The 27,109-nt window shown below is 40.4% G+C and overlaps 2 protein-coding genes across 2 annotated transcripts in view; one reads left to right on the top strand and one right to left on the bottom strand.

The window, feature by feature from the left end:
* ACTR2 (actin related protein 2) overlaps positions 1-22,953 on the bottom strand; it is a 49,797-nt gene extending 26,844 nt beyond the window's left edge. Inside the window, exons 1-3 of the mRNA XM_053587775.1 lie at positions 22,749-22,953; positions 11,271-11,381; positions 3,572-3,787 (exon numbers count right to left, since the gene is read on the bottom strand). Of these exons, the coding sequence (XP_053443750.1) occupies positions 3,572-3,787; positions 11,271-11,381; positions 22,749-22,796 (375 nt within the window). The 5' untranslated portion in view covers positions 22,797-22,953. The remainder of the gene's footprint in view (positions 1-3,571; positions 3,788-11,270; positions 11,382-22,748) is intronic.
* Positions 22,954-24,441: 1,488 nt separating this feature from the next.
* Positions 24,442-25,481, top strand: LOC128584317 (ribosomal biogenesis factor-like). Its single transcript, XM_053589339.1, has 3 exons — positions 24,442-24,471; positions 25,137-25,289; positions 25,383-25,481. The coding sequence occupies exons 1-3, from the start codon at positions 24,442-24,444 to the stop codon at positions 25,479-25,481; spliced, it is 282 nt and encodes a 93-aa protein (XP_053445314.1).
* Positions 25,482-27,109: the final 1,628 nt, after the last annotated feature.

Here is a 27,109-nt window from a genome sequence, read left to right as displayed (position 1 = left end):
TAAGCCAGGCCCAGGCCTGCTAAACAACAACAACTGCAACAACAACAAAAAAAATGTGGGCTCAGCGCCTGTGGCTCAAGCGCCTAAGGTGCCAGCCACATAAACCTGAGGTGGCGGGTTCGAATCCAGCCTGGGCCTGCCAAACAATGACGGCTGCAACCAAAAAATAGCCAGGCGTTGTGGCGGGTGCCTATAGTCCCAGCTACTTGGGAGGCAGAGGCAGGAGACTTGCTTGAGCCCAGGAGTTGGAGGTTGCTGTGAGCTGTGATGCCACAGCACTCTACCCAGGGCGACAGCTTGAGGCTCTGTCTCAAAAAAAAAAAAAAAAATTGGGCTTTGTGGTGGGTGCCTGTAGTCCCAGCTACTTGGGAGGCTGAGGCAAGAGAATCACTTAAGCCCAAGAGTATGAGGTTGCTGCTAAACAACCCTGCCCTGCCCACTGAGCCACAGTCGCCACCCATGCTTAATTGATTAGTATGTGTTTCAGAGTTGCTACGGCACTTTACCAAGGGTAACAAAGTGAGACTTTGTCTCAAAAAAAAGTAAAATGGGATGGCAAATACAAAAGTTAATAATTGTTGGCAGATACAGAAAGCAACCCTACTAGAGTCATGGCTGTAACTCTACTCCTCGTTTAACTACCCTGCAGTAAGGAGTTTCTTTGTGCCTTCACTGGTCAAACCCATGCACATTCTCTGTAACCCAGGTAGGCTGGGAACATTCTTCATGATGTTTTTTGGTGATTTCTAGTGAGCACACCACGTTCCTTGACTGGTAGGGCTACCTATTACTCTGAATATCTAAATATTAAGAAATATTACAAAAAAAAAAATAAAAAAAAATACAAAAAAAAAGAAATATTACAATTTGCCACAATGAGAATTATACAGAATTCAAATTTTACAACTCTGAAACACATACTAATCAATTAAGCATGGGTGGCGACTGTGGCTCAGTGGGCAGGGCACCAGCCCCATATACCGAGGGTGGCAGGTTCAAACTCAGCCCAGGCCAAACTGCAAACAAACAAACAAAAAATGCCAGGCATTGTGGCGGGCACCTGTAGTCCAAGCTACTTGGGAACTGAGGCAAGAGAAACGCTAAGCCCAAGAGTTGGAGGTTGCTGTGAGCTGTGATGCCACAGCACTTTACCAAGAGTGACAAAGCGAGACTCTGTCTCTAAAAGAAAAGAAAATCAATTAAGCAATTATTAATAGTATTACTAGTATTCCATCATCCTTTCTTCCCCTCCACAGGAAAAAAAAAGGAAGAATGATAGAATATATGCATATACCAACTTAAAAGTCTGTTGAGATTAAAGTAGGGTATTATCAGTCAAGTCAAATTTGCTCTCACATGTAAATAAGAGTATTAAAATATGAACCATAAGAAACAACATGGATTCTGCAACTAAAACGATGGCCTCATATTTTCAAAACACAAAACAAAAACTGATTTTTAATTTAGACTTTAACAAAAATATCGTCTTCACCCAAATGATGTACTTACTGCACAGGCACATGGAGCACACCTACAAATCAGACTTTAGCCTTACAAATGCAAACTATGGAATCTAACTATATGTACTTTCATATTAATTTGAAATTAAAAAATATATATATATATGTATAGTCTAACAAGAATTTCTTCTAAACCCTTTTCAAAGTTTCCATTAACACCCAAACATATTTATAGAGTAGGACAAATACTTACATTAAGGAATGACTGGAAAGCTACTAAAATATAATTAGCAAAAATTTTTACCTTATCTATAATAAAATGAAAGAGAATCTTTAAAAAATTACTTATCTAAGGAGGGAGAGGGGTGGGACCTTGGTATGTGCCGCAACTTTTGGGGGCAAGACACAACTGTCAGAGGGACTTTACCTAACAAATGCAATCAGTGTAGCCTGGTTTCTTGTACCCTCAATGAATCCCCAACAACAAAAAAAATTAAAAAAATAAATAAATTACTTATCTACACTATTAGGAACAAAGGCTTCTTGCCTTTCTTGACTGCTTACCTCATTAGCCTTTTCAATCTCCTCCACTGGCTCTTTCTCTCTGGCCCTGTCCTCTCACCACTGTCTACTAACTCTTCTCTAATGCACCCCATCATCAAGTTTTTATCTCCAGCCCTAGTCTTTTCTCCTGAATTTGATCTTATATATATATAAAACTATTTAACATTTCTGTGTGTATGTCTAATGAAGACCACCAACTTAACATGTCCAAAATTAAAATTCTGATCATTCCCTCAAATTCTGTTCTATTTTTCTCACTCCCCACCTAACTCAGTTGATGGTAACTTCATCTCCCAGTTTCTCAAGCCAAAACGATCAGACTCATCCCTAACTTCCCCATTCTCTGTTATCCATACCTAATGCATCGAAAATTCTTTAGCCTTACCTTCAAAATAGACCTATAATCCAGTCCTTTCTTACCACTTCTACTACTAACCATCAGGATCCTAACCATTAATATCTTTTGCCCTAAACTGACAGTCTCTATTTTTGCTTCCCTATGGTATAGTCCACTCACAACAGCCAAAAAAAACCCCCTAAATCATAGCACATCCTTTCCTGCAATAGTCCCCATAGATACTTAGCCAACGTCATCTTCTGTTGCTCTCCTCTCAACCACACTGGCTTCCTTGCTAATTCTCTAGCATGTAAGGCTTGTTCCTACATTAAGACTTCTGGAATGCTCTTCCCTGTATTAACCTGGCTAACATCCTTACCTTGTCTTTGTTTAAACATCACCTTCACATGACCTATGTAGAACTGCAACTTCTAAATCCCTTTAACTTGCTCTATTTTTCCCCCCTTAGTATCTCTCTCTAATTGACCCTTGAGCAACACGGGTTTGAAATGTGCAGGTTTATTTATATACAGATTTCTCTCAGTAAATCTCTGCTACCTTCCCTTCCAACTTCTCCACTTCTTCCACCCCTCCTCATCCTCTTCTACCTTAGCCTACCCAAAGTGAAGACAACAGGATCAATACCTTTCATCCTCATGATGGTCTACTTTGATCTAATGAGTAATTAATATATTTTCTCCTCCTTATGACTTTCTTAAGAACATGTTATTTTCTCTAGCTTACTCTATTCTGAAAGTACGACATACAATATATACAACATACTAAATGTGTATTGACTATGTTATCTGTAAGGCTGAAGGTCAAAAACAGGCTAGTAAGTATTTGAGGGGTAGTTGAGATTGCACTGGAGCTGGGGGGTGGGAGGGTAGGTTCCCTTAACCTCTGTGTTGCTCAAGGGTCAAATGTATTACTAACGAACTATTTAATTAAACTACTTAATTAAAATCTCAATTAACTCACTAAATTAAAAACTTATTTTGTCTATTTTCCCCTACTAGAAGGATCTTGTTTTGTTTACTGATAGTCTACTTAGAATAATGACTAGCATGTAGTATATGCTCAATAAATAGGATCCTGATTCTAGAAAAAAACAATTATTTTACTCCCTTTATCCATAGTAAAAATAAGAATATTTGTTTTAACATTACAAATAGAAACACATATATGCATAGTCCATCTAAAAACTTACCTCTACAATTTTCTCTCTGTTTTTGGTTGGGTTCATAGGGGGTTCTGTGAGTAAGATTTTACAATTTCTGGTATCTATGTTAAGTTTCTCTGGTCCAAATGTATAGTCCCACAGGTGTTTCATGTCATCCCAATTTCGTACTATGCCATTTTCCATAGGGTAGTTAACTTCTAACATTGAGCGTAATTCACTCGCCTCGTCACCAACCATGAGATCCTAGAAAATTATATCAAAGTTTTAGTCCAAACTTTTGCATAAAATTATATTCCCATGATATTTAAGAAAACTTGGAATAATTAATTTTAATCTTTCTGGCACTTTCAGATAAAGTGTTTCATTCCACAAATTAAAAATCTTTTCTATCAAAAACAATGTCTTACAAAGTTTAAAAATGGCTAATAAATGTTTATGTCAATGTGCTTTAAATTGATAAATTGACCTTACCTTTAACACAATATGTTTCCAAAAGATAGAGCATAAGCACAAATAAACCCCACATTTTCATATTTTGGAGGGTTTTATATGAGATTTCATCTGTTTCTTTTGCTCAAATGTTCAAAAAATAATGCCTGTGATATGTGAAATAGCACATCAGGGAAAAAAAATTGCAGAAAAATGCTCAATGCATGCAGCTCATTTCTTTGTACTAAATATCAAAATGATAAATATAAGGACTATAAAACATAATGACAGAAGCAAAAAGGACTGTTTTATTACTCTATTATATATATATGTGTACCAACTAACTTACAAATTTCAGAAATTTCTACCTACATATGGAAGCAGAATAAATTAAGTTTCTACATAGGTCTCACCAAGACAAATGAGAATTCATGGAAATAAAATAAGACACAGAGAAGCAATTCATTCTTTAAAAGTATCTCATAAGCAACATTCTCAAACTTAAAACGTAATTTTGGAAAACTATGCTATCACACATGAAGCGTAATACTCACAAGTCTTGTCTCCAATGATAGCATACTTAAGATGACCCACATTTGAAAAGTCACACTTTGTATATATAATAAGGCTAATGATGTTTTAGAATGTAAACTTATTTTATTGCCGGCCAAATGGGGTGGGGTGGGGATGGGGGAAGGGTGAAGGGAGGCAGGGAGGGAGGAAAGAAGGAAGCCATGAAAGAAGGGAGGGAGGGAGAAAGGAAGGAATCTTATTTTCGAAAACAGCTCAATTTTAAAACCTAGTACCAGAAAAAGCCATGTGCTACTTAGGTTTGCTACTAAAGGTTAAAGTATGGGGAAATTAAGAAAAAAGCAGCAAAAATTAAGAAGAGATATCTTAAAACAGAGGCTTGAAAACATATATACATTGAGCTTTTTGGTTTATTTTTGAGAGAGTCATGCTTTGCTGCCCAAGTAGGAGTACAATGGCATCAGCAGAGCTCATTCCAACCTCAAACTCCTGGGCTCAAGTGGCCCTCCTGCCTCTGCCTCCCCTAAAATGCTAGAATTAAAGGTGTGAGCCACTTTTAAACTTTAAAAAAATAAAAATTAAAAACAAAATGATTATAGGTAAAACTGGAGTGAGGACCTATTAAAAAAGAAACAGAGAGTGGTTGGTGCCTGTGGCTCAGTGGGTAGGGCGCTGGCCCAATATATCGAGGGAGCAGGTTTGACCCTTGCCCTGGCCAAACTGCAACAATAAAAAAAATAGCCGGGCGTTGTGGCAGGAGCCTGTAGTCCTAGCTACTCAGGAGGCTGAGGCAAGAGAATCGCCTTAGCCCAGGACCTGGAGGTTACTGTGAGCTGTGACGGTACTCCATCAAGGGCAATAAAGTGAAACTCTGTCTCTAAAAAAACCAACAACAAAAGAAACAGATTTCTCGATAATCCACCGAAAGCAACACAAAAAAGGAAAACAAAGTTAAAGCAGATGCTAGAAATGTTCACTAAAATTTTGTTGTGACTAATCTCTTATAAAGTTAATTTACCACAACTTATTATTCAAATTTCTTAAATATTTAACTGTTTAGGATCTTCTATGAGGAATATGCAAAAATTTTTATTTGTGAACTCTAGTTAATGACATAAACATATTGAAATATTCAGGGAGAAGTATACTGATATATGCAATTTACTTTGAAACATTAAAAAACAAGATGCACTGAGAAAGCGATAGACAAATATGTGATAAACCAGTATAATGCGTATTAATGTCAGAACCTAGGTGATAGGTATACAGGTTTCACTGCGAAATTCTTTCAACATAGTTATGTATTCTAAACATAACAAAATGTTAAGTGAGAAACCTACCCTGTTTCCCCCAAAATCTTATTTTAAGGTGTGCTCCCAAAGATGCGCTAGGTCTTATTTTCAGGGGATGTCCTATCTTTCCTGTAAGTAGGTCTTATTTTCGGAGGATGTCTTATTTTCGGGGAAACAGGGTACAACTTCAAGAATTTATGCTATTTTTGGTCATTAACAAATCTAACTTAATACTTGACTTTGTTAATTACTTTCCTTTATATCTTAGTGTTGCTCAAGAAAACAGATGAGATAGATAATTAGAAGGATTATACAATCAATATTTCAACCAATTTTTTCAACAGATTATTTACTTTTTATTCCATGTAAGAACAGGGACTTTATCTGACCCAATTCCATCTCAAAATAAAAGCCTCACGTGTCTACTTCTAGGGCCCCACATACTCTAAAGGATTAACTGCAAAAAGTCTGGCATTCAGTATTCTTACCTTTTAAATGTCTTTAAACAGGACACTTAAAAGTATTAACTTATCTGAAAAGCACAAAATTTCTTGAGTACTGAAGCTTTTAATTAACAATTTACTACACCTAAAATTTTAATCAAAAAATCCTATAATCTATAATCTTCCCTAGTTTCAACTCTTAAAACCCCAAAATCCTGCATATTATGTAACTTGCCCTCATCACTCAGATACAAACTATAAGCAATAATCAGGCCTTAGGTTTTTTTCTGAGACAGAGTCTTACTTTGTTGCCCTCAGTAGGGTGCCATGACGTCACAGCTCACAGCAACCTCAAACTCTTGGGCTTAAGTGATTCTCCTGCCTCAGCCTCCCACGTAGCTGGGACTATAAGCACCCACCACAACACCTGGCTATTTTTTTGGTTGTAGTTGTCATTGTTGTTTAGCTGGCCAGGGCCAAGTTGGAACCTGCCAGCCTGAGTGTGTGTGGCTGGTGCTATAACCACTGTGCTACGGGCATGAGCCTAGGCCTTAGGTTTTTACCACCTGCCCCCATTCTGGACCTCAAGCCGAAACCATCACCTATTACCTGAAAGAATGAAAAATAATAGTAACCATCTGAAATGCTGTTGCAAAGGCACTTATTATATTTTATGCCTTTTATGAATAGTGGGTAGCACAGATAAATTTGCCAAGAATCATTTTGAACAATGTCACCTCAAGATAGAAAATAGAGCAAACACAAATGTAAAACCACAATTAAATCCCTAGAAGGAAATTCCACCAAAAAATGTTTTTAAAAAAAAAGTTAAATTAAGCCTACACTCTTCTCTCAAGAACATCCTTTTCATAATTTCCTTAAAATAATAAAACAAATGCATGATCTTTTATTTAGAATACAAGAATTTAAATGTTTTTGTTTATTCAAAAGAAGACTTTGTAAAGTTACTGTCACTAGTTAAAATATATTACATCATTAGAAATGCTTGACATTTATTTTTGTTAAGAGCTTTTTTTTTTTGGAGGCAGTTTTTGACACCCTCGGTAGAGTGCAACCTCAAACTCTTGGGCTCAAGTGATCTCTTGCCTCAGCCTCCGGAGAAGCTAGGATTCTAAGCACCTGCCACACTGCCAGACTAGTTTTCGAATGGGGTCTTGCTCTTGCTCAGGCTGGTCTCAAACCTGTGAGCTCAAGCAATCCACCCATGTTGACCTCCCAGAGTGCTAGGATTACAGGCATGAGTTAACACGCCCGGCCTTTCTTAAGTGCTTCTTACAAACAACATTAAAAATAAACTTGAAAGGCTCAGCGCCTGTGGCTCAAGTGGCTAAGGCGCCAGCCACACACACCAGAGCTGGCAGGTTCAAATCTATCCAGGGCCCGCCAAACAATGATGGCTGCAACCAAAAAAAATAGCCAGGCGTTGTGGTGAGTGCCTGTAGTCCCAGCTACTTGGGAGGCAGAGGTAGGAGAATCGCTTGAACCCAGGAGTTGGAGGTTGCTGTGAGCTGTGATGCCACAGCACTCTACCCAGGGTGACAGCTTGAGGCTCTATCTCAAAAACAAACAAACAAAAAAAGCCCTGAAAATACCTTCTAAAAAAGCATTAGACGGGCGGCGCCTGTGGCTCAGTCGGTAGGGTGCTGGCCCCATATACCGAGGGTGGCGGGTTCAAACCTGGCCCCGGCCAAACTGCAACCAAAAAATAGCCGGGTGTTGTGGCGGGTTCAAACCTGGCCCCGGCCAAACTGCAACCAAAAAATAGTCAGGTGTTGTGGCGGGCGCCTGTAGTCCCAGCTGCTCGGGAGGCTGAGGCAAGAGAATCGCTTAAGCCCAGGAGTTGGAGGCTGCTGTGAGCTGTGTGAGGCCACGGCACTCTACCGAGGGCCATAAAGTGAAACTCTGTCTCTACCAAAAAAAAAAAAAAAAAAAAAAGCACTAGACTATCACAGAATTAGCTACCTTAGATATAGATGAGCCCAGGAAGCTTCTAGTTGAAAATAACATGGGACCACGCAATGCTAATTTTTTTTGGGGAAAAAAAATTTGTTGTTCGTGAAGAAAATTTACTGCTGCTTTACCTTTCTCTCTCTCTTTTTTTTTTCCCCCAGAGTCTCACTTTATTGCCCTTGGTAGAGTGCCATGGCGTCACACAGCTCACAGTGACCTCCAGTTCTTGGGCTTAGGCGATTCTCTTGCCTCAGCCTCCCAGGTAGCTGGGACTACAGGCACCCACCACAACGCCCGGCTATTATTTTGTTGCAGTTTGACTGGGGCTGGGTTCGAATCTGTCACCCTCGGTATATGGGGCTGGTGCTCTACTCACTGAGCCACAGGAGCTGACCACCTTTCTCTTTTTTATGCTGACTTTGTCAAATCTGCTCATCAGTTAAGGATAGGGAAACAAGTCACTTTAATTTACTCCTCTTTTTCTATCTGCAGTTCATTGGCATATTAAAGTTTTACTCAGTTTGCTAAGTACACATATGATACTGTATTGGATGCAAATATATACACAGGCTAAGATATTCATTGTTTAACTTAACAACAGTCAAAAAGTGGATTTATACAAATTTAACAACTTCATCCCAATTTTCTGAATCACACTTATCCTATATAAAGCCATTTGGTTCTAACATTATGCACAACACATTCCATTTTTAATAATAACATTCATCTATAAGAAAAACAAGGAAAACAAACAAAACTATGTTAGTAATTAGTCTTGTTTGGTCCATTGTATGCAATCAGGAAAGTATAGGACTTAATTAGTTGCTACCGAACTGAAGCAATGAAAAAGATTAAAAATCAAAGTACTTAAAAATAAAAATATGGAATTACCCCCCTCCCCAATACTAAAGGGACACAAAACAACAACTACTGTCCCACCAAGCAAAAGTGGAAAACAAACAGAGAGCATGTGTGTAACCTCACTTACCATCTTTTTGTTATTCTACTTCAACGGGTCAAGAAAGGTGAAGAGAGAGAAGGTAGAAGTAAGAGTCAGAAAAGGCCTAAATAAAATCCTCACTGAAATTTTTAAACATATAAGCAATAGAGACAAATTAGGTTGAGGTCAGATGCAGTATTACTATATTTTATGGTGTTAATAATTAGGGCCAAGTTAACATGGACAGTTATTCCTGAATGAAATTAACTCATTAAACGATTTAAATTTCCATTTCTTTTCGTATACCACCACATTTTAGCTAACAAGACACAAAATGTATAAGTCACAGTACTAAGCAAACAAATTCCCAAAAGTCAAGTTTCTTTTACTGAATTTAAGAATATTAAGAAAACTAAAGGGTAACAGCAAAGGTCTAGTTGAGTAAGTAGAGAATTAGACAGTTTAGAGTTGTTTTTCTAAGCTCTACTGTTTTCTACCGGAAGAATGATTTAACTTGGGAGGCTTAAAAGATGGCAGAGTGAACAGAACTAAGCCAATAGAACACAGAATTACAAACCATAAAAGCAAATCCTACTAGCAAATTCCTTACCAAAAATGTATTAGCATACTGACAAGTTTGATTTCTATCACTTGGCCTTAAAAATAAGGTGGGTGTAACGAGATGTGTAATTATTTGTGCCTATATTAGAGAATAAAAATGGCTATACATGATACAACTTTTTATCTCAAAAACATTATTATTCATAAGTACAGAAAAAAACATTTTTCTTTAAAAACCTCACAATGAATAAAAAGTATTACCTCCAACTTAATTAAGTAGTAGTTTATCCTACTATTAAGCTAAATTTTCAAGTCAAAGTTCATTTAAGATAGAATGCATCAGGATGAAAGTTCACACAAAAAAATAAAGAATTCCATAAAATGCCCCAAAAAAAAGACCCTTAAAAAAAAAAACTTACATTAAGTGTCCCATTTTATTTATTGGAACACAACAAAGGCCAGAATAATTTACTACTTTAAGTCTTTAAAAAACTAATACAGAACATAAGTTTCAAGTTTCTATTTTCATTCTTTATGTATCTCAATTCTCTAGTCCCAAAAGCAAAGAGCTAAGTAGCAATCTCTAACACCTATTACCACCTTTCTAGATATCTCAAACAAAGGTTCCAAAAAGGTACACCCTAACTCACATTTCAAACAACTCATAACTTTATAGTTCACTGAAGTCTTGCCAAAGACTTTCCAGATAGGACCAACAATGCTACCTTGTTCACAGATAATTCACTAAAAGAGCCTCTAACTTCTAATGCATTCTGTGTAAAACTTGATCCCAAGAATACTTAAAGAACTTAAAGTCAATTGGTGACCACTGCCCTATTGATTGTTCTATTTCCTTCTTTCTTCTAAAATAATATAACTCCCACTTGATACCTCATCCCTTTAATAAGGAAGAAAAAAATCTATCAACCTTAATGCAGAATCTTTCATGTTAAGTATAGCAAATAGGCAGTAAAAATGTTCCCTCCTCTCTCCATATTGTAAGATAAATAATACAAAGCCAAATAAAGACTTGTTATGACTTCCTTCTGCACTATGGAAATCAGTTATATTAGCGAAAAGAGGAACCAATGATATTTACATCCTGTGTTTTCCTGCTATATAAAAAAGTAGGGGATCTGACCATGAAAACAAAAACTGTAAGGACCCAAAGAGACAATAATATATAATGACAAATATATGCCATTGAAAAACATAAAAATATCAGGTTGATTTCTTTTAAAATATCCAGTTGATTTTTTTTTAATTAACTGGACTTTAAATCACTAACACAGTGTTTCGTATCAATGTAAAAAACCTAAGTATTTTACTCCAAAGAGTAAGAGTATCAAGCCATATATAAACAAAATCAGATGAGACTAGCTTCAGGTTTTGTGCTCTTATTTAGGTGTCAATATAAATTTAAAATATGAGAAATTCTGCCCTCCCCCTTTGCTCTCCATGGCATTGCACTTTAATACTACTTAAAAGAACTGTTAAACTACTATTAAAGGAACACGTTACATGCCTTGATTGTCATGTATCAATAAATAAAATATTACCTTTATTTCAATGTTTCCCACTTTGGTGGTTGATCTGATAATAGGTCTTCCAACCAAAGCTGGGAAGATGTGTTCTGGAAAGTTAGAGCCTGCATATCCACATTTTACAAACTGGAAAGAAACAGTAAAAGTAGGTTAGCATCAAGGTATTTACTACATTTATTCTAAAACAGTACCTGAAAAACACCATTTTGCATTTATACAGTATTTTTAAAGTAGCTAACCAACTTATTATTGTATCATCTCCTTTTACTCCCCCCCAATAATTGAGTATCGATCCCTTTATTTCTTTCATGGCACTGACTGCTCCCAGAGTTCACATTTATGTATTGTTTAGTTAGTGCCTAAGTCTCCCTGCTAAAGGGGAAGTCCCACAAGAACAGGGACCTTAGCTGAGCAGTCTGTGCAGAAGCCCAATATCTAAGAGGTCCTATGGGATGGTTAAATTCACTGAACAAATGCTAACTATTTTTAAAATGAGAAATGTTAAAAAAAAAAAAAAAGAGAGAGAGAGAGAAATGTTAGAAAATGAACAGAACTAAGTTTTAACTCTAAAGTAGACTTTCATTCACCTTTGGCAATCATTTAAGCACTTTCATTTACCAGAAGGAGAAAATAAAATGGCATTTGGACTAACATCACCATATTACAAAAGTAAACATTCATTAGGCATTCTTGGCTTTTTACATTTTTATATTTAAATATATACATTCTGTATTTAGTAATACCAGATAACATAATCTCATATCTGGTATACTTCTCCAGGAAGAGCGTTATCTCTGATTCTGATACTTCCATTTTATGCATAAGAAACAGATATTCTAGATTTAACTAACAATTATAGTAAAACTTAAAATGAAACCAGTCTGTTTAGAAAAAGCACACCCTGCAAGGAAAAGGCAATTAAAACTTTCCTCAAAAGGAAACTATATTAAAAAGGAAATGTAATCATAGTTTTCGCTCCCTTTAACAAGCCTTTATTCAGTGTAAGCTGTCCAAGGATTTGAGTGTTCACTGATGAATCCCCAGTGCCTACAACAATGTCTGGCATGTAATAAGTATGTATTAAGTAACTCACCAGTAAATGTTACTGTTGACTGGGTGCACGGGCTCATGCCTATAATCCTAGCACCTGGAGGCTGAGGCGGGTGGATTGCTTGAGCTCAGGAGTTCAAGACCAGCCTGAGCATGAGCTAGATCTCATCTCTAAAAATAGCCAGGCATTGTGGCAGGTGCCTATACTCCCAGCCACCTGAGAGGCTGAGACAAGATCGCTTGAGCCCCAGTTTGAAGTTGCTGTGAGCTATGCTGCTACAGCACTCCACTGAGGGTGACAAAGTGAGACTGTCTCAAAAAAAAAAAAAAAATATTTTTTCACTGTTGACAAGACACTATGACACTATGATTATTTTAAAATACAGGGTATCCATAAAATTTGTGTGCAATTCACTATGTTAAACTTTTTTTTTTTTTAGACAGAGTCTCATTTTGTGGCCCTCAATGGAGTGCCCTGGGGTTGCAGCTCACAGCAACCTTAAACTCTTGGGCTCAAGCGATCCTTTTGCCTCAAGACTCCCAAGTAGCTGAGACTACAGGTGCCCACCACAACACCCAGCTATTTTTTTTTTTTTAAGAGACAAGGGTCTCATTCTTGCTAAGGCTTGTCTCGAATTCCTGAGCTTAGGCAATACACCTGCCTTGGCATTCCAGAATGCTAGGATCATAGCCCTGTTAAACTATTTTAAACTATTAAACTATTTGTTAAACTATTTTAAATTGTACACAAACTTTATGTCCACTATGTATATTCAGTATTCAGAAAAAGTCTAGTAGCTCAGCAGCTAGGGCACCAACCACATACACCAGAGCTGGCAGGTTCAAATCCAGCCCAGGCCTGCCAAACGACAACTGCAGCCAAAAAATAGCTGGGCGTTGTGGTAGGCGTCTGTAGGCCCAGCTACTTGGGAGGCTGAGGCAAGAGAAGCGCTTAAGTCCAAGAGTTTGAGGTTGCTGTGAGCTGTGAAGCTACAGCCCTCTACCCAGAGTGACAAAGTGAGACTCTGTCTCAAAAAAAAAAAAAGTCTATTGTTCTATGGCTCTGGGCATCTTACATTCTCAGAAAATTTAAGGAGGAAAACAATACCTGAATGTGATGCCTGACAGTAATAACACAAAGGCGGAGAGAAAATATTAATGTACCTCTTGACAGAAAGCTACTATGGACAAGGAACTGCTGGGTTGGATGTAGTAAAACTTAGCAGCATATTAAACTCACTGACTTTTGACTAGCCCTCCAAAATATAAAAATTTGATATTTTCCGGAGGCTGAGGCAAGAGAATCGCTTAAGCCCTGGAGTTGGAGGTTGCTGTGAGCTGTGATGCCACAGCACTGTACCCAGGGTGACAGCTTGAGGCTCTGTCTCAAAAAAAAAAAAAAAAAAATTATATTTTCCAAGATCTCTACAGAAACGTTGTTGGAAATGTTGATGAACCACATTCAATTATAAATAGCCTAGAACATCCTGTCACCCAATTTCATTTGTCTTTCAAAAACAGAGCTTTTTAAATATGTCAAAGTCATGATAAACAGAGTAACCTTTTATGAAATATCATCTGAAATTAGGAAGTTTCACATTCTTAATATCACCTGAATTCCCATCCTCTCACCTCATGTTTATACTTTAGAAACACACTTTTCAGATATAGCTACCCACTTTATTTATTTATTTTTTTGAGTCAAGAGTCTCAAGCTGTTGCCCTTGGTTGAGCTCTGTGACATCACAGCTCACAGCAACCTCAAACTCTTGGGCTCAAGCTATTCTCTTGCCTCAGCCTCCCTGGTAGCCGGGACTACAGGCGCCTGCCACAATGCCTGGCTATTTTTAGAGATGGGGTCTCGCTCTGGCTCAGGCTGGTCTTGAACTCATGAGCTCAGGTGATCCACCCACCTCGGCCTCCCGGAGCACTAGAATTACAGGCATGAGCCACCACGCCCAGCCAGCTACCCACTTGTAAAAGTATAATACAATCCTCAGGGGACTACTTTTCAAGGCAGAAGTCAGTGTGAAATGATGGCATATGCAATAGTCCAACAGATAACCTGCATGCTCACGTCTACCTCCTCACTTACAGTGGTCGACAATAAAGAACTAGAAAATACTTCCCATCCAAAAGGAGTGTTTAGCAGAACTCAGGAGTACTAGTTCATTTTTTCCTCTGTATCTTCTCAAATAATTTATTAATGTGACCTAGAAAGACTTGGAGGAACAATTACCTTGGGGTAAAAGATTGATACCTAGTACTTTTTAATATATTCCAACTAAAAGAAAGAAAAGACAAACTGCCATACACTCTTCTCTCCCAAATCACAAACTCTTTTTTTATTCTTAAGTCAAAACCAGCTCACTTCATACAAACTGAAACAACATGGAAGGGTAGAGAATGTGTTCTCATCATTATCCCAACCATACCCAAGTTTCTATATAAATAAAATTTGTCACGATCACCAGCCTAATGTCAGTTAGTTGTACTTTATGCAAATATCCCAAATATAGGAAGTAAATACTATTTGAATACTAAATTCTTATGTTACCTCAAAGTACTGCACAGATATGGACACTTAGTGGGTCAAAAGTATCCATTTATCAGGCTGAAAATGCTCACTTATATGAGTATAAATATTCTCAAAGAAAATTATAGAATGAAAGAATGAAAAGAGAATCTAAAGGTTTTTAAGGGCCATATTAAGTACACTAAATTTAAATGATTTTATTACATGAGAAATCTTTTTATTTTTATTTTTTATTTTTTTGTAGAGGCAGAGTCTCACTTTATTGCCCTCGGTAGAGTGCCATGGCATCACACAGCTCACAGCAACCTCCAACTCCTGGGCTCAGGCGATTCTCCTGCCTCAGCCTCCCGAGTAGCTGGGACTACAAGCATCCGCCACAACACCCAGCTATTTTTTGGTTGCAGTTTGGCCGGGGCGGGTTTGAACCCGCCACCCTCAGTATATGGGGCCCGGCACCTTACCGACTGAGCCACAAGCACCGCCCAAAAATATTCTTTTCTATCAATTTTTTTTTGAGACACAATCTACTCTGTTGCCTCAGCCTATCTCACAGCAACCTCAAACTTTTGGGCTCAAGCCATCCTCCTGCCTCAGCTTCCTGTGTAACTAGGACTACAAGCTCCCTTCACCACACCCAGCTAATTTTTCTATTTTTAGTAGAGACAAGGTCTCACTCTTCTCAGGCTGGTCTTGAACTCCTGAGCTCAAGGGATCCTTCCCACCTCTGCCTTCCAGAGTGATAGGATTACAGTGAGAGCAAGGCCTTGTTTAAATTCTTAAAATTCCTCCCCATGCCAATCATTTTAAGGCTTGGTGACTTAGTTCTCTTGCGTGGCGTAAGGTTGTGTTTAAGAAGTAGATTTTACCATATATAGTTTCCTCTTTGTAGCACTGTGGTTTAAACTAGCTTCCTTACTTCCCACTGAGTCAACAAATGGTAAGAACATGTTCTTTTAAGCAAAAATGAAAAATTTCATCTACATCTGCTCTAAAAGTTAAAAGTACTTTTTACCCTTCAAAAAAATAAACTGGGGATGCATACAGCCTCATTTAGAGTTACTTAATTTGCATTTTTCCCTTACAAATTTTAACTGATAGTATTGATGTACTTATTAATTTAACTGTTGCTTAGTGACCATTCTGATCTTAGGCCACCAAAATATTTATTCTATTTACATCAAAACATTTTGCAGGGTAAAGCCAAATTTGGTTTTGGTTTGTTTCTATTTCAAACACTCCTAAATTCAACATAAACGAGCATAAACCTTCATTCACTGTCTGGCTACTAAATTAAATAAGCATTAAGCCTGATAAAGCAGGCCACAATCAATGACGTATGTCTCTACAAACTATAAATGGAAATATAATTTTTATAGTACTATAAGCTTCTCTGTATGACTAGGCCTTATCAAGTATTGTGCCAGCAACACTGTAGGCCCTGGGACAATCTTCATTTTGTTGATGAACTAACTCACTGCTGATGAAATCATCCAAGTTTTTTTTTTTTAGAGACAGAGTCTCATTTTATTGCCCTCGGTAGAGTGCCTTGGTGTGACAGCTCACAGCAACCTCCAACTCTTAGGTGATTCTCTTGCTTCAGCCTCCCAAATAGCTGGGACTATCGGCACCCACCACAATGCCCAGCTATTTTTTTGTTGCAGTTTGGCCGGAGCCAGGTTCGAACCTGCATCCTTGGTATGGAGCCACAGGCACCACCCATCATCCAAGTTTAGTTTCAGGATACCTAACACCAGGGGCCTAGGCCCAACTCTTGCAGGGGACCTAAACCTAGAGCTTCACATATCTTCAAATTTTCACCTACCTGGGTTACTTTCAGTGTTTCAATTTTAGAAGGTAGGTTTGGATGGTTAAGAGGCAGAAATGCATAAATTTTTGGAATCAGATGAGTTTTCCTCCTCTAGGTCACTCCAACGAGACATTGGTTGAGCTGGGAGATGAGAAAATGGACCAGGACCAACATCTGGCATGTAATCTTAAGGATAAACTTACTCTTACAGCATTCAATTTGGGGCATGCCAGAAGGATTAAAAAAAAAAAAAATCATCGGGTGGCGTCTGTGGCTCAAAGGAGTAGGGCGGCCGGCCCCATATACTGGAGGTGGTGGGTTCAAACCCAGCCCCATCCCCCCCCCCCGCCAAAATCATCAAAATCTCAAATAGCTCATAATTCCAAAACTTAAAAGTATGCTAGACAGCAAATGAAAACACTTTAGGGTAACAATTTCTACAAATTTTTGAGAAGTCTGAATATCTTCTTTAATATTTAATTTGTAAAAGAATCACTATAACTTCTGGTACCTAAGTAAAATCAAGATGACTATGTCCAAAAGTACATAAACTATAAGAAATAAAAAATAGAGGCTGAGCAACTATAGCTCAAGCGGCTAAGGCACCAGTCACTATATACACCAGAGCTGGCAGGTTTGAATCCAGCCAAGGCCTGCCAAACAACAATGACAATTACAACAACAACAACAACAACAAAAAGCCAGGCATTGTGGCGGGCGCCTGTAGTCCCAGCTACTTGGGGGGCTGAGGCAAGAGAATCGCTCAAGTCCAGGAGTTGGAGGTTGCTATAAGCTGTGTTGCCACAGCACTCTACCCAGGGTGACAGCTTGAGGCTCTGTCTCAAAAAAAAAGAAAAGAGGGCGGCGCCTATGGCTCAGTGAGTAGGGCGCCGGCCCCATATACCGAGGGTGGTGGGTTCAAACCCAGCCCCGGCCAAACTGCAACCGAAAAATAGCCGGGCGTTGTGGCAGGCACCTGTAGTCCCAGCTGCTCGGGAGGCTGAGGCAAGAGAATCACATTAAGCCCAAGAGCTGGAGGTTGCTGTGAGCCGTGTGAGTCCACGGCACTCTACCGAGGGCAGTAAAGTGAGACTCTGTCTCTACAAAAAAAAAAAAAGAAAGAAAGAAAAGAAATAAAATACATAATTTAAATGATTCCTAGTCCTCTAAATTTTAGAAATAATAGCATTTCTCTTTTATGATTTATGTATTAAATCACAGCTGTTTCTTTTTTCTTGAGACAGAGTCTCACTTTGTCACCCTTGGTAGAATGCCCTGGAATCATAACTCACAGCAACCTCAAACTCTTGGGCTCAAGCAATTCTCTTACCTCAGCCTTCCTAGTAGCTGGGACTAAAGGCACCTGCCACAATGCCCAGCTACTTTTAGAGTTGAGGTCTAGCTCTGGCTTAGGCAATCCACCCGCCTTAGCCTCCCAAGTGCTAGGATTACAGGAGTGAGCCACCTTGCCCTGCCAGAGCTTTTTCTTCATTTGAAATCAATCATGTCTCTAAAAAATGTGGATAAAATTTAAAAGCAAGTAGGCAAGTAACAGAAAATACATAATTTTTTACTTAACTATGCTTTTTTAAAAAATAAGTAAATTAACTATACTTTTTCCATTTATGTCATAGTAATTGATCTTTGATCTTAAAGAACAGTTTTTTTAAAATTTTGGATTTGTTTCTCAATACCTCCCCACCTATGCCTCCCTAAGTCCTTCCCCTGGAAGAAAAAACAATACAATGAAGCTATGGATTAGACCTAAGGCTAATAAATAATACATTACAAACCAGCTCTCTAGTTAGCTAAACTAACAAAATAGTAACCTAAAACTCATATATACTACGAATATAGACTTCATTACTTATAAGCCCTTAAGAGATGAAATCCATTAAAATAGAACTGGCTTGCATTTCATTTACAATTTTTTTTTTTAACTTTTGTTTTTAGAGACAGGGTCCTGCTCTCTTGCCCAGGCTGGAATGCAGTGGCATAATCACAGCTACTGCAACCTCCAACTCCTGGACTCAGGTGATCCTCCCAACTCATCCTCTGGAGTATCTGGGACTACAGGCCCACACCACCTCCCCCAACGAATTTTTAACTTTTTTTATAGAGACATGGTCTCCCTATGTTGCCCAGGCTGGTCTTGAATTCCTGGCCTCAAGCAATCCTCCAGCCTTAGTTTCCAAGACTGCTGGGATTATAGGCATGAGCCACTGCACCCAGCCATAACTGGCTTGAGTTTCTTTTTTTCTTTTTTTTTTAGAGACAGAGTCTCACTCTCTCGCCCTTGGTAGAGTGCTGTAGTGTCACAGCTCACAGCAACCTTCACCTCTTAGGCTTAGGCAATTATCTTGCCTCAGCCTCCCGGACAGCTGGGACTACAGGTGCCCACCACAACACCAGCTATTTTTTTTGTTGCAGTTTGGCCAGGGTGAGGTTCGAACCCGCCACTCTCGGTATATGGGGCTGGCGCCCTACTCGCGAGCCGTAGGCGCCACCCATGGCTTGAGTTTCTAAAGAGTAATAAATTCAATCTTAAAAGTTTTTTTGTTTGTTTTTGAGACAGAATCTCACTTTGTTGCCCTGGTATCATAGCTCACAGCAACCTCAAACTCTTGGGCTCAAGCAATCCTCCTGCCTCAGCCTCCCAAGTAGCTGGGACTACCAGCATCAGCTACCATGCCCAGTTTTTTTTTTCTATTTTTAGTAGAAATGGGGTCTCGCTCTTGCTTGGGCTGGTCTTGAACTCCTGCACACAAGTAATCCACCCACCTCAGCCTCCCAGAGTGCTAGGATTACAGTCATGAGCCACTGTGTCCTGCAATTTTAAAGTTTTTAAATTTATTTAGAGGTCAACTTGGGACTAAAGTGGAAATTAGGCTAATACTTTCTTAAAAAGCACTTCTAACTGAATTTTAACTGTAAATGTAATATGTGCTTATAATTCATTTAGATTACAGTTTAACAGTACATACTTTGTTCAAAACAAAACCAGGGCGGCGCCTGTGGCTCAAGGAGTAGGGCGCCGGTCCCATATGCCAGAGGTGGCAGGTTCAAACCCAGCCCCGGCCAAAATGACAATTAAGGTTATGGGGGTGAAAGCAGAAAGAGGGACGAGGGAGGGGGTGGGGCCTTGGTGTGTGTCACACTTTATAGGGGCAAGACATGATTGCAAGAGGGACTTTACCTAACAATTGCAATCAGTGTAACCTGGCTTATTGTACCCTCAATGAATCCCCAACAATAAAACAAACAAACAAAAAAAAAACTACATTTTCCCCATAATTCAGAAAGGTCACAAACAAAGTCCTCCCATCTTGCCACACTCCATTATCCCTTGCCTCATAGGTAACCACTATGAAATGAATATTTCTTTTTTTTTTTTTTGTAGAGACAGAGTCTCACCTTATCGCCCTTGGTAGAGTGCCGTGGCGTCACACAGCTCACAGCAACCTCCAAATCCCTGGGCTTAGGCGATTCTCTTGCCTCAGCCTCCCAAGTAGCTGGGACTACAGGCGCCTGCCACAATGCCCGGCTATTTTTTTTTTTTTGTTGCAGTTTGGCCGGGGCTGGGTTTGAACCCACCACCCTCGGCATATGGGGCCGGCACCCTACCCGCTGAGCCACAGGCGCCGCCCAAAATGAATATTTCTTATACATCCCTCTAAAACTTTTATATATAGATATTAATACAAATTTGCGGACATGTAAATATCTTTTTTTTTTTTTTTGTAGAGACAGAGTCTCACTTTATGACCCTCGGTAGAGTGCGGTGGCCTCACACAGCTCACAACAACCTCCAACTCCTGGGCTTAAGCGATTCTCTTGCCTCAGCCTCCCGAGTAGCTGGGACTACAGGCGCCCGCCACAATGCCCGGCTATTTTTTGGTTGCAGTTTGGCCGGGGCCAGGTTTGAACCCACCACCCTCGGTATATGGGGCCGGCGCCTTACCGACTGAGCTACAGGCGCAGCCTGACATGTAAATATCTTTACAGAAGAACACACATGTAAATGGAATCATTCTAAAAAATTTAACTTAATACTGGGCGGCGCCTGTGGCTCAGTGGGTAGGGCGCGGGCCCCATATACCGAGGGTGGTGGGTTCAAGCCCAGCCCCGGACAAACTGCAACAAAAAAATAGCCGGGTGTCGTGGACGCCTATGGTCCCAGCTACTCGGGAGGCTGAGGCAAGAGAATGGCCTAAGCCCAAAAGTTGGAGGTTGCTGTGAGCTGTGTGACACCAGGGCACTCTACTGAGGGCGATAAAGACTCTGCCTCTACCAAAAAAAAAAAATTTAACTTAATAAATTTTAGATGTTTCCATAGCATTAGATCTACATTTTTGTTTGAGACAGAGTCTTATTTTGTTGCCCTCAGTAGAGTGCCATGGCATCACAGCTCACAGCAACCTCAAAACTCTTGGGCTGGGACTAAAGGGGCCTGCCACAACGCCTGGCTATTTTTTGTTGCAGCTGCCACTGCTGTTTTAGCTATCCAGAGCCAGGTTCAAACCCACCACCCTCGGTATTTGGGGCTGGTGCCCTAACCACTGAATCACAGGCGCTGCCCAGATTGGCATTTTCTTTAAGTACTACACTTTGTTTTTTGAGATACAGCCTCAAGTTGTCAGCCCTGGGTAGAGTGCCAAAGCATCACTGCTCACAGCAAGCTCCAACTCCTGGGATTAAGCAATTCCTGTGCCTCAGCCTCCAAGTAGCTGGAACTACAGGAACCCGCCACAACACCAGGCAATTTTTTGTTTGTAGTTGTCATTGTTATTTGGCAGGCCAGGGCTGGATTTGAACCTGCCAGCTCTAGTGTATGTGGCTGGCACCTTAGCCGCTTGAGCCACAGGCGCTGAGCCAAGTACTACACTTTGAATAAAAGTTCCATTATATGACAACATTCTTTACTCCAGTCCATTTTTAACAAAGTTCAGATGAAGTTAGTATAATCATTGCTTGTAAAAGTCTGTAACAAATTCAATCAAGTGCCCTATTATGACAGTTGAGTACCAGCTCTTTTTTACCCTTAACAATCCAGTTTCCAGTGTTTTAAAGTTCAAATAAAATCTACTTTAACTCATATGTAACATTATGGAAGGGGAAAAAGTCACAAATGTTGCGACATCCAAAATGGTTAGCATCACACAGAACTCATTCAAAAAGAACTATTTCCATCTCCTAATTTGCTGACTTTGCTCTTCAAAATACATTTTTTAAAATGGAAGGGGGGAGGGAGACTTTTGAAAGAAACAACTTTCAAATAGTTTCTAAATCAGAGCGTTAGACAAATTTTTACTATTTTTGAATCTTAAAGACTAACATTATCTGTATTCTCAATCTAAGGGGGGGAAAAGGGGCTGGGATGGCAAAACTGATTACCCCCCGCCCCCCCTCGCCAAGGTCAGTGGAATTAACACTTGGGGCTTGCGGGGGAAGGAGATCCTAGGTCTCCCGTAATCATCTAATGGAATATGCTGTTCTCTGAGGGCCTGCACTTGGGCCAAACTACCAGCATGCACAACAAAAAGTAAATGATGCGCTGCCGATCTGGCCTCCCACTTTCTTGAAAAAACCCCAACAAACACTGAGAAAGCACAAAAGCCCACTGCAGGACAGCACTTCCCCTTTTTAAAGTTAAACTCATTTCCTGTCTCCCGTTCGGTATCTTCAACTATACAGGAAGAGGAAGGCCTCTTGTTCTTCTTTTTACACACCGGTGAGCCAGGGGAACAGAACCTCCTTCCAAATACACAACCCCCTCCCGGCACTTTGGCAATAATTGTCCCCGCTAGTGCACTCTGGCCCCTGCCGGTCAGCAAGCGGGATCCGCATTCAGAGCCAGTCTCGCTCGCCGCCTTGACCCGGAGGGCTACAGGGGAGGTGGGCTTTGGGGGTGGCAGGCTCCGGGGAAACCAGGGCCCGGCCCGCTTCCCTCACCCCCACGCCAGCGGAGGTGGAAGTGCCGTTCCACGCCCCTTCGCCCTGAGGGCCCAGAGGTGCAGCCCGGGGTGCTAAGGCCTCATGCGGCCCCCGCACGTCCCCGCCCGGGCCTGTGGCCGCCGCAGCCTCCTCACCAGACGCTTACCCCGGTGCCGTTGTCGCACACCACCACCTTCCTGCCCTGGCTGTCCATCGTCCGCACGGGGGAAAGCCGCTGCCACCACACAACCTACACCGACCGCCACCGCCCGGCCCTGTTCTCTTCCTCCTCCTCCCTCTCCACGGCTCCTCCTACCGCCCAAATTTCTTCCCCTAACCGGAAGTTGCCGGCCGACTCCGCCCGTCATTTAATAAAGGCTTCGCGGAGGGGGCGGGACAAGAGGTAAGAGGCCGCTAACTGGCAGCAGTAAGTTCCAATAAAAAAAGATAAGTGCCGAGGCCCCGCCCCCAGCTTCCGCTCTACTCTCACGGTTGCCGCCCACCCGGGTTCTTCTAGCTTCCGGGCGTTAATGGCGGCTGGTGTTGCGGCTGCAGCGGCTTTCCCCCTAAGGTGTCGCAGGAGTTAAGGGAGTCGCTTAACATTCTGCCGAAGACACGGGCAGGTGAAGGACAGCGGGTCTACCGCGAGGTGGCAGTGGAATATGGCGGGGAAGCCAGCCGGAAGGGCTGGGAGCAAACCTGGAAGGCTTTATGTGTCATTGCTTCTAGGCGTTTTCTAGACTGAACTGGCATGGATAGCACACATAGGTTTATTCGGTACCTCCGATTCTAGCCCAGCCCTTTCTTGCCCAACTTGCTCTGTGGTCAGGTGAGCGAGAGCGGGTGCCTACGTTTCCAGCCTCATCACTCACTGCTTTCCTCTTCCAGTAGCTCCCTATCTTAGCTTCACACCTCTTTAACATACACACCTAAGTATCTGTTCGAACCCAGAGCCTTAGCTTTGAAATCAGACAATCCTAGTTTCAAATCGCTGCCACTCAAGAGTTTTGTGATTTAGGCATACCCTTCTCTGTGCATTGGGGATGATAACATATACTCCCTGTGTGGTTATGAGGATAAAATTCTGTGCGTAGAGTAGGAATTCATTCAGTGGTAGCTATTTATTATTCTATACTTTGGATCCTATTGTGTCTGTAACCACACTTTTTTATTCTTCTGCTCATGCTCTAAAGCCCAGTTTTTCATGTCTTTGAAGACTTTGCTGATATCCTCAAGATACTCTTAGGCTGCAGGGAGTGCTTCATGCCTATAAAGTGAAACTGTCTCAACAACAAACAACAAAAAATACTCTCCAAATTGATATATACATACAGGATAATCCCAATTAAAATGAGGGCAGTGTGGCAGCACCTGTAGCTCAGTGGGTAAGGGCGCCAGCCACATACAACGAGGTTTGAACCCGGGCCAGCTAAACAACAATAACACTACAACAACAACAGCAAAAAAATTGCAGGGCTTTGTGGTGGGCTCCTGTAGTCCCAGCTACTCAGAAGGCTGAGGCAAGAGAATTGCTTAAGCCTAAGAGTTTGAGGTTGCTGTGAGCTGTGACACCACAGCACTCTACCCAGGGCGACAGCTTGAAACTCTACCTCAAAAAAAAGGAAAAAATGACAGCAGTAGGCCGGACGCTGAGGCTCATGCCTGTAATCCTAGCACTCTGGAAAGCTGAGGCGGTGGATTGCCTGAGTTCAGGAGTTGAAGACCAGCCTTAGTTAGAACAAGACCCTGTCTCTAAAAATAGCTTGGCGTTGTGTCCCGTGCTTGTAGTCCCAGCTACTTGGGAGGCTGAGGCAAGAGGATCACTTGTGCCCAAGAGTTTGAGGTTGCTGTGAGCTATGATGCCACCGCCCTCTACAGAAGAGGACAAGGTGAGACTGTCTCAAAAACCAAAATGACAGCAGGCTTTTTTCTTTTTAAAAATTGACAAATTTGATCCTAAAAATATCTACATAGAATGCAAAGGAACCAGAATCAGTAAAATGATTTTGTTTTTTTTTTTGTTGTTTGAGACAGAGTCTCACTATGTCACCCTGGGTAGAGTGCCATGGCATCACAGCCCACAGCAACCTGTAACAATTGAGCTTAAGAGATTCTCTTGCCTCAGCCTCCCAAGCAGCTGGGACTATGGGTGCCTACCACAATGCCTGTCTATTTTTTGTTGTTGTTGTTGTTGTTGCAGTTTTTGACTGGGGCTGGGTTTGAACCTGCCACCTCCGGCATATGGGGCCAGCACCCTCCTCCTTCGAGCCATAGGTGCCGCCCTAACGGTCCTCTATTTTTTGGTTGTAGTTGTCATTGTTTGGCAGGTCCAGGCTGGATTTGAACCCTCCAGCTCCTGTGTATGTGACTGGCGCCCTAGCCCCTGAGGTACACTCGCTGAGCCAGTAAAATGATTTTTGAAATAGAAAAAGGTGGAGGACTTCTACTACCTGATTTCAAAACTTAATATAAAGCTACAGTAATGAAGACAGTGTGATGTTGGTATAGAGATACAGAGAAATGGAATGGAAAAGATAGTTAAGAAATAAACCAGCACGCAGAGATCAAACGTCTGACAACAGCCAAGAACAAATTACGAGAACAAAAGTCCAGGAATGTATTTTACATAGCCAGCCAAAGAAACTTTAGGGCTAAAAACAAAGCAAAACCAGTTACCACTAACCTTAAGAAGATAAATATTATGAATGTTGAAAAAGTTAACAGAGTGAATAAAGCTTTTGTAAATATACAAAAGGAACTTGCACACTTCTCAAAAGGCCTTTCTCTTGAACCTGTGCAGAAAAAATTGATTCCTCAGTGGCGTCATGAAAGTGAACCAGTTAATGTTGAAACTACAAGATTAATGGCTCTGTTTGTAATACAGTGGCGATGCATCTAATTCCCCAAAAAGACCAATAAATTAAATGTTTTATATAACTTTATTTTAAAAATCTTGTTAATGTACAGGCATTGGCACATTTTAAAAACAAACTACATAAACAGATCTTTCCTGTAATCTAGGAAAATGGAATGTCAGAAGTCAACAAAATGTGATAAACTTAAAGTGCTACAATAGAAGGCACTTCACAAACTCTGTTCACAGAAACAGTCATATATCCTCATTTACATTCTTCACTTTATAAGTGGCAGTGAATGTCTGTTTGGACTGAAGGACATATAAGAAAACAATTTCATGGCAGTAAAAATACAAGACAAATGAAAAAAAAAAAAGAAATAAACCCTTGCATCATGGTCAATTGATTTTCAAAATGGTGGTGGTGAAGTAATTCAAAGGGGGAAGGGTAATTTTTCCAACAAATGACATAGGAGGAAAAAAATAACTTTGAACCTTACTTTATACTGTACACAAAATTAATTTAAATGGATAAAAGACCTAAAAGTATAAATTCTACAAACGAAGAGAAAAATCTTTTGGTATTGAGTTCAACAGAGTGTCTGACTAATGAAAAAATTTGATAGTTGGACTTAATAGAAATTTTAAACTTTTGGGCAGCACCTGTGGCTCAATGGGTAGGGCACTGGCCCCATATATCGAGGTTAGTGGATTCAAACCTGGTCCTGGCCAAACTGCAACAAAAAATAGCCTGGCGTTGTGGCAGGTGCCTGTAGTCCCAGCTACTCGAGAGGCTGAGGCAAGAGAATCTCCTAAGCCCAGGAGTTGGAGGTTGCTGTAATGCCACGGCACTCTACGGAGGGTGATAAAGTCAGACTCTTGTCTCTAAAAAAAAAAATAAAATTTTAAACTTTAGTTCATGTATGAGTAAAACAAAATGAAAAGCTCTGAACTAGGAGAAAATATTTGCAAACTATGTTCAAAAGATTTGTGTCCAGAACAAAGAACACTTATCAACTAAATAAGACAAATTACCTGAAAGTGGGTAAGCAATTTAAATAGTTATTTTATCAAAGATTTACCAATGGTTGTTTTCAATCATTAAAGAAATGAAAATTGAAATTGTTAAATACCACTTCATACCGACTAGAATGGCTATGATCAAAAAGACAAAGTTTAGCAAAGATGTGAAAAAATGAATCCTCATAGGTTCCTGGTAAGAATGTAAAATGGTACAGCTACTTTGGAAAGCAGTTTCACAGTTTTTAAAAATTTAAACACAAATTACCACATACCCCAGCAATTCTACTCCTGTGATAAAACGTGCCTATAGAGGCTTGGTGCCTGTGACTAATGCAGCTAAGGCACCGCCACATTACACCTGAGCTGGCGGGTTTGAATCCAGCTGGCGGGTTTGAATCAGACAATAATGATGGCTGCAACCAAAAAAATTGCCAGATGTTGTGGCAGGCGCCTATAATCCCAACTACTTGGGAGGTGGAGGCAGGAGACTCAACTTGAGCCCAGGAGTCGGAGGTTGCTGTGAGCTGTGATGTCACAGCACTCTACCCAGGGCGACAGCTTGAGGTTCTGTCTCAAAAAAAAAGTGCCTATAGAATCTATTACATAATGATAGATCATTTCTCTTGCTCTCAGAATTTGATTTTTAGTAG

The sequence above is a fragment of the Nycticebus coucang genome, chromosome 4, assembly GCF_027406575.1.
Source record: "Nycticebus coucang isolate mNycCou1 chromosome 4, mNycCou1.pri, whole genome shotgun sequence".
NCBI classification, from domain to species: domain Eukaryota; kingdom Metazoa; phylum Chordata; class Mammalia; order Primates; family Lorisidae; genus Nycticebus; species Nycticebus coucang.
The sequence above is the reverse complement of the archived record's forward strand: the minus strand, read 5'-3'. Positions and strand labels throughout refer to the sequence as shown.

Bases quoted from the DNA above. Each gene is read 5' to 3' on its own strand.
- LOC128584317 (XM_053589339.1), top strand. From the start codon at position 24,442: ATGCCACCGCCCTCTACAGAAGAGGACAAG. The intron at 24,472-25,136 runs GTGAGACTGTCT...GAAATAAACCAG, and splicing joins CCTCTACAGAAGAGGACAAG to CACGCAGAGATCAAACGTCT. The intron at 25,290-25,382 runs GTTGAAAAAGTT...GAACCTGTGCAG, and splicing joins AGAAGATAAATATTATGAAT to AAAAAATTGATTCCTCAGTG.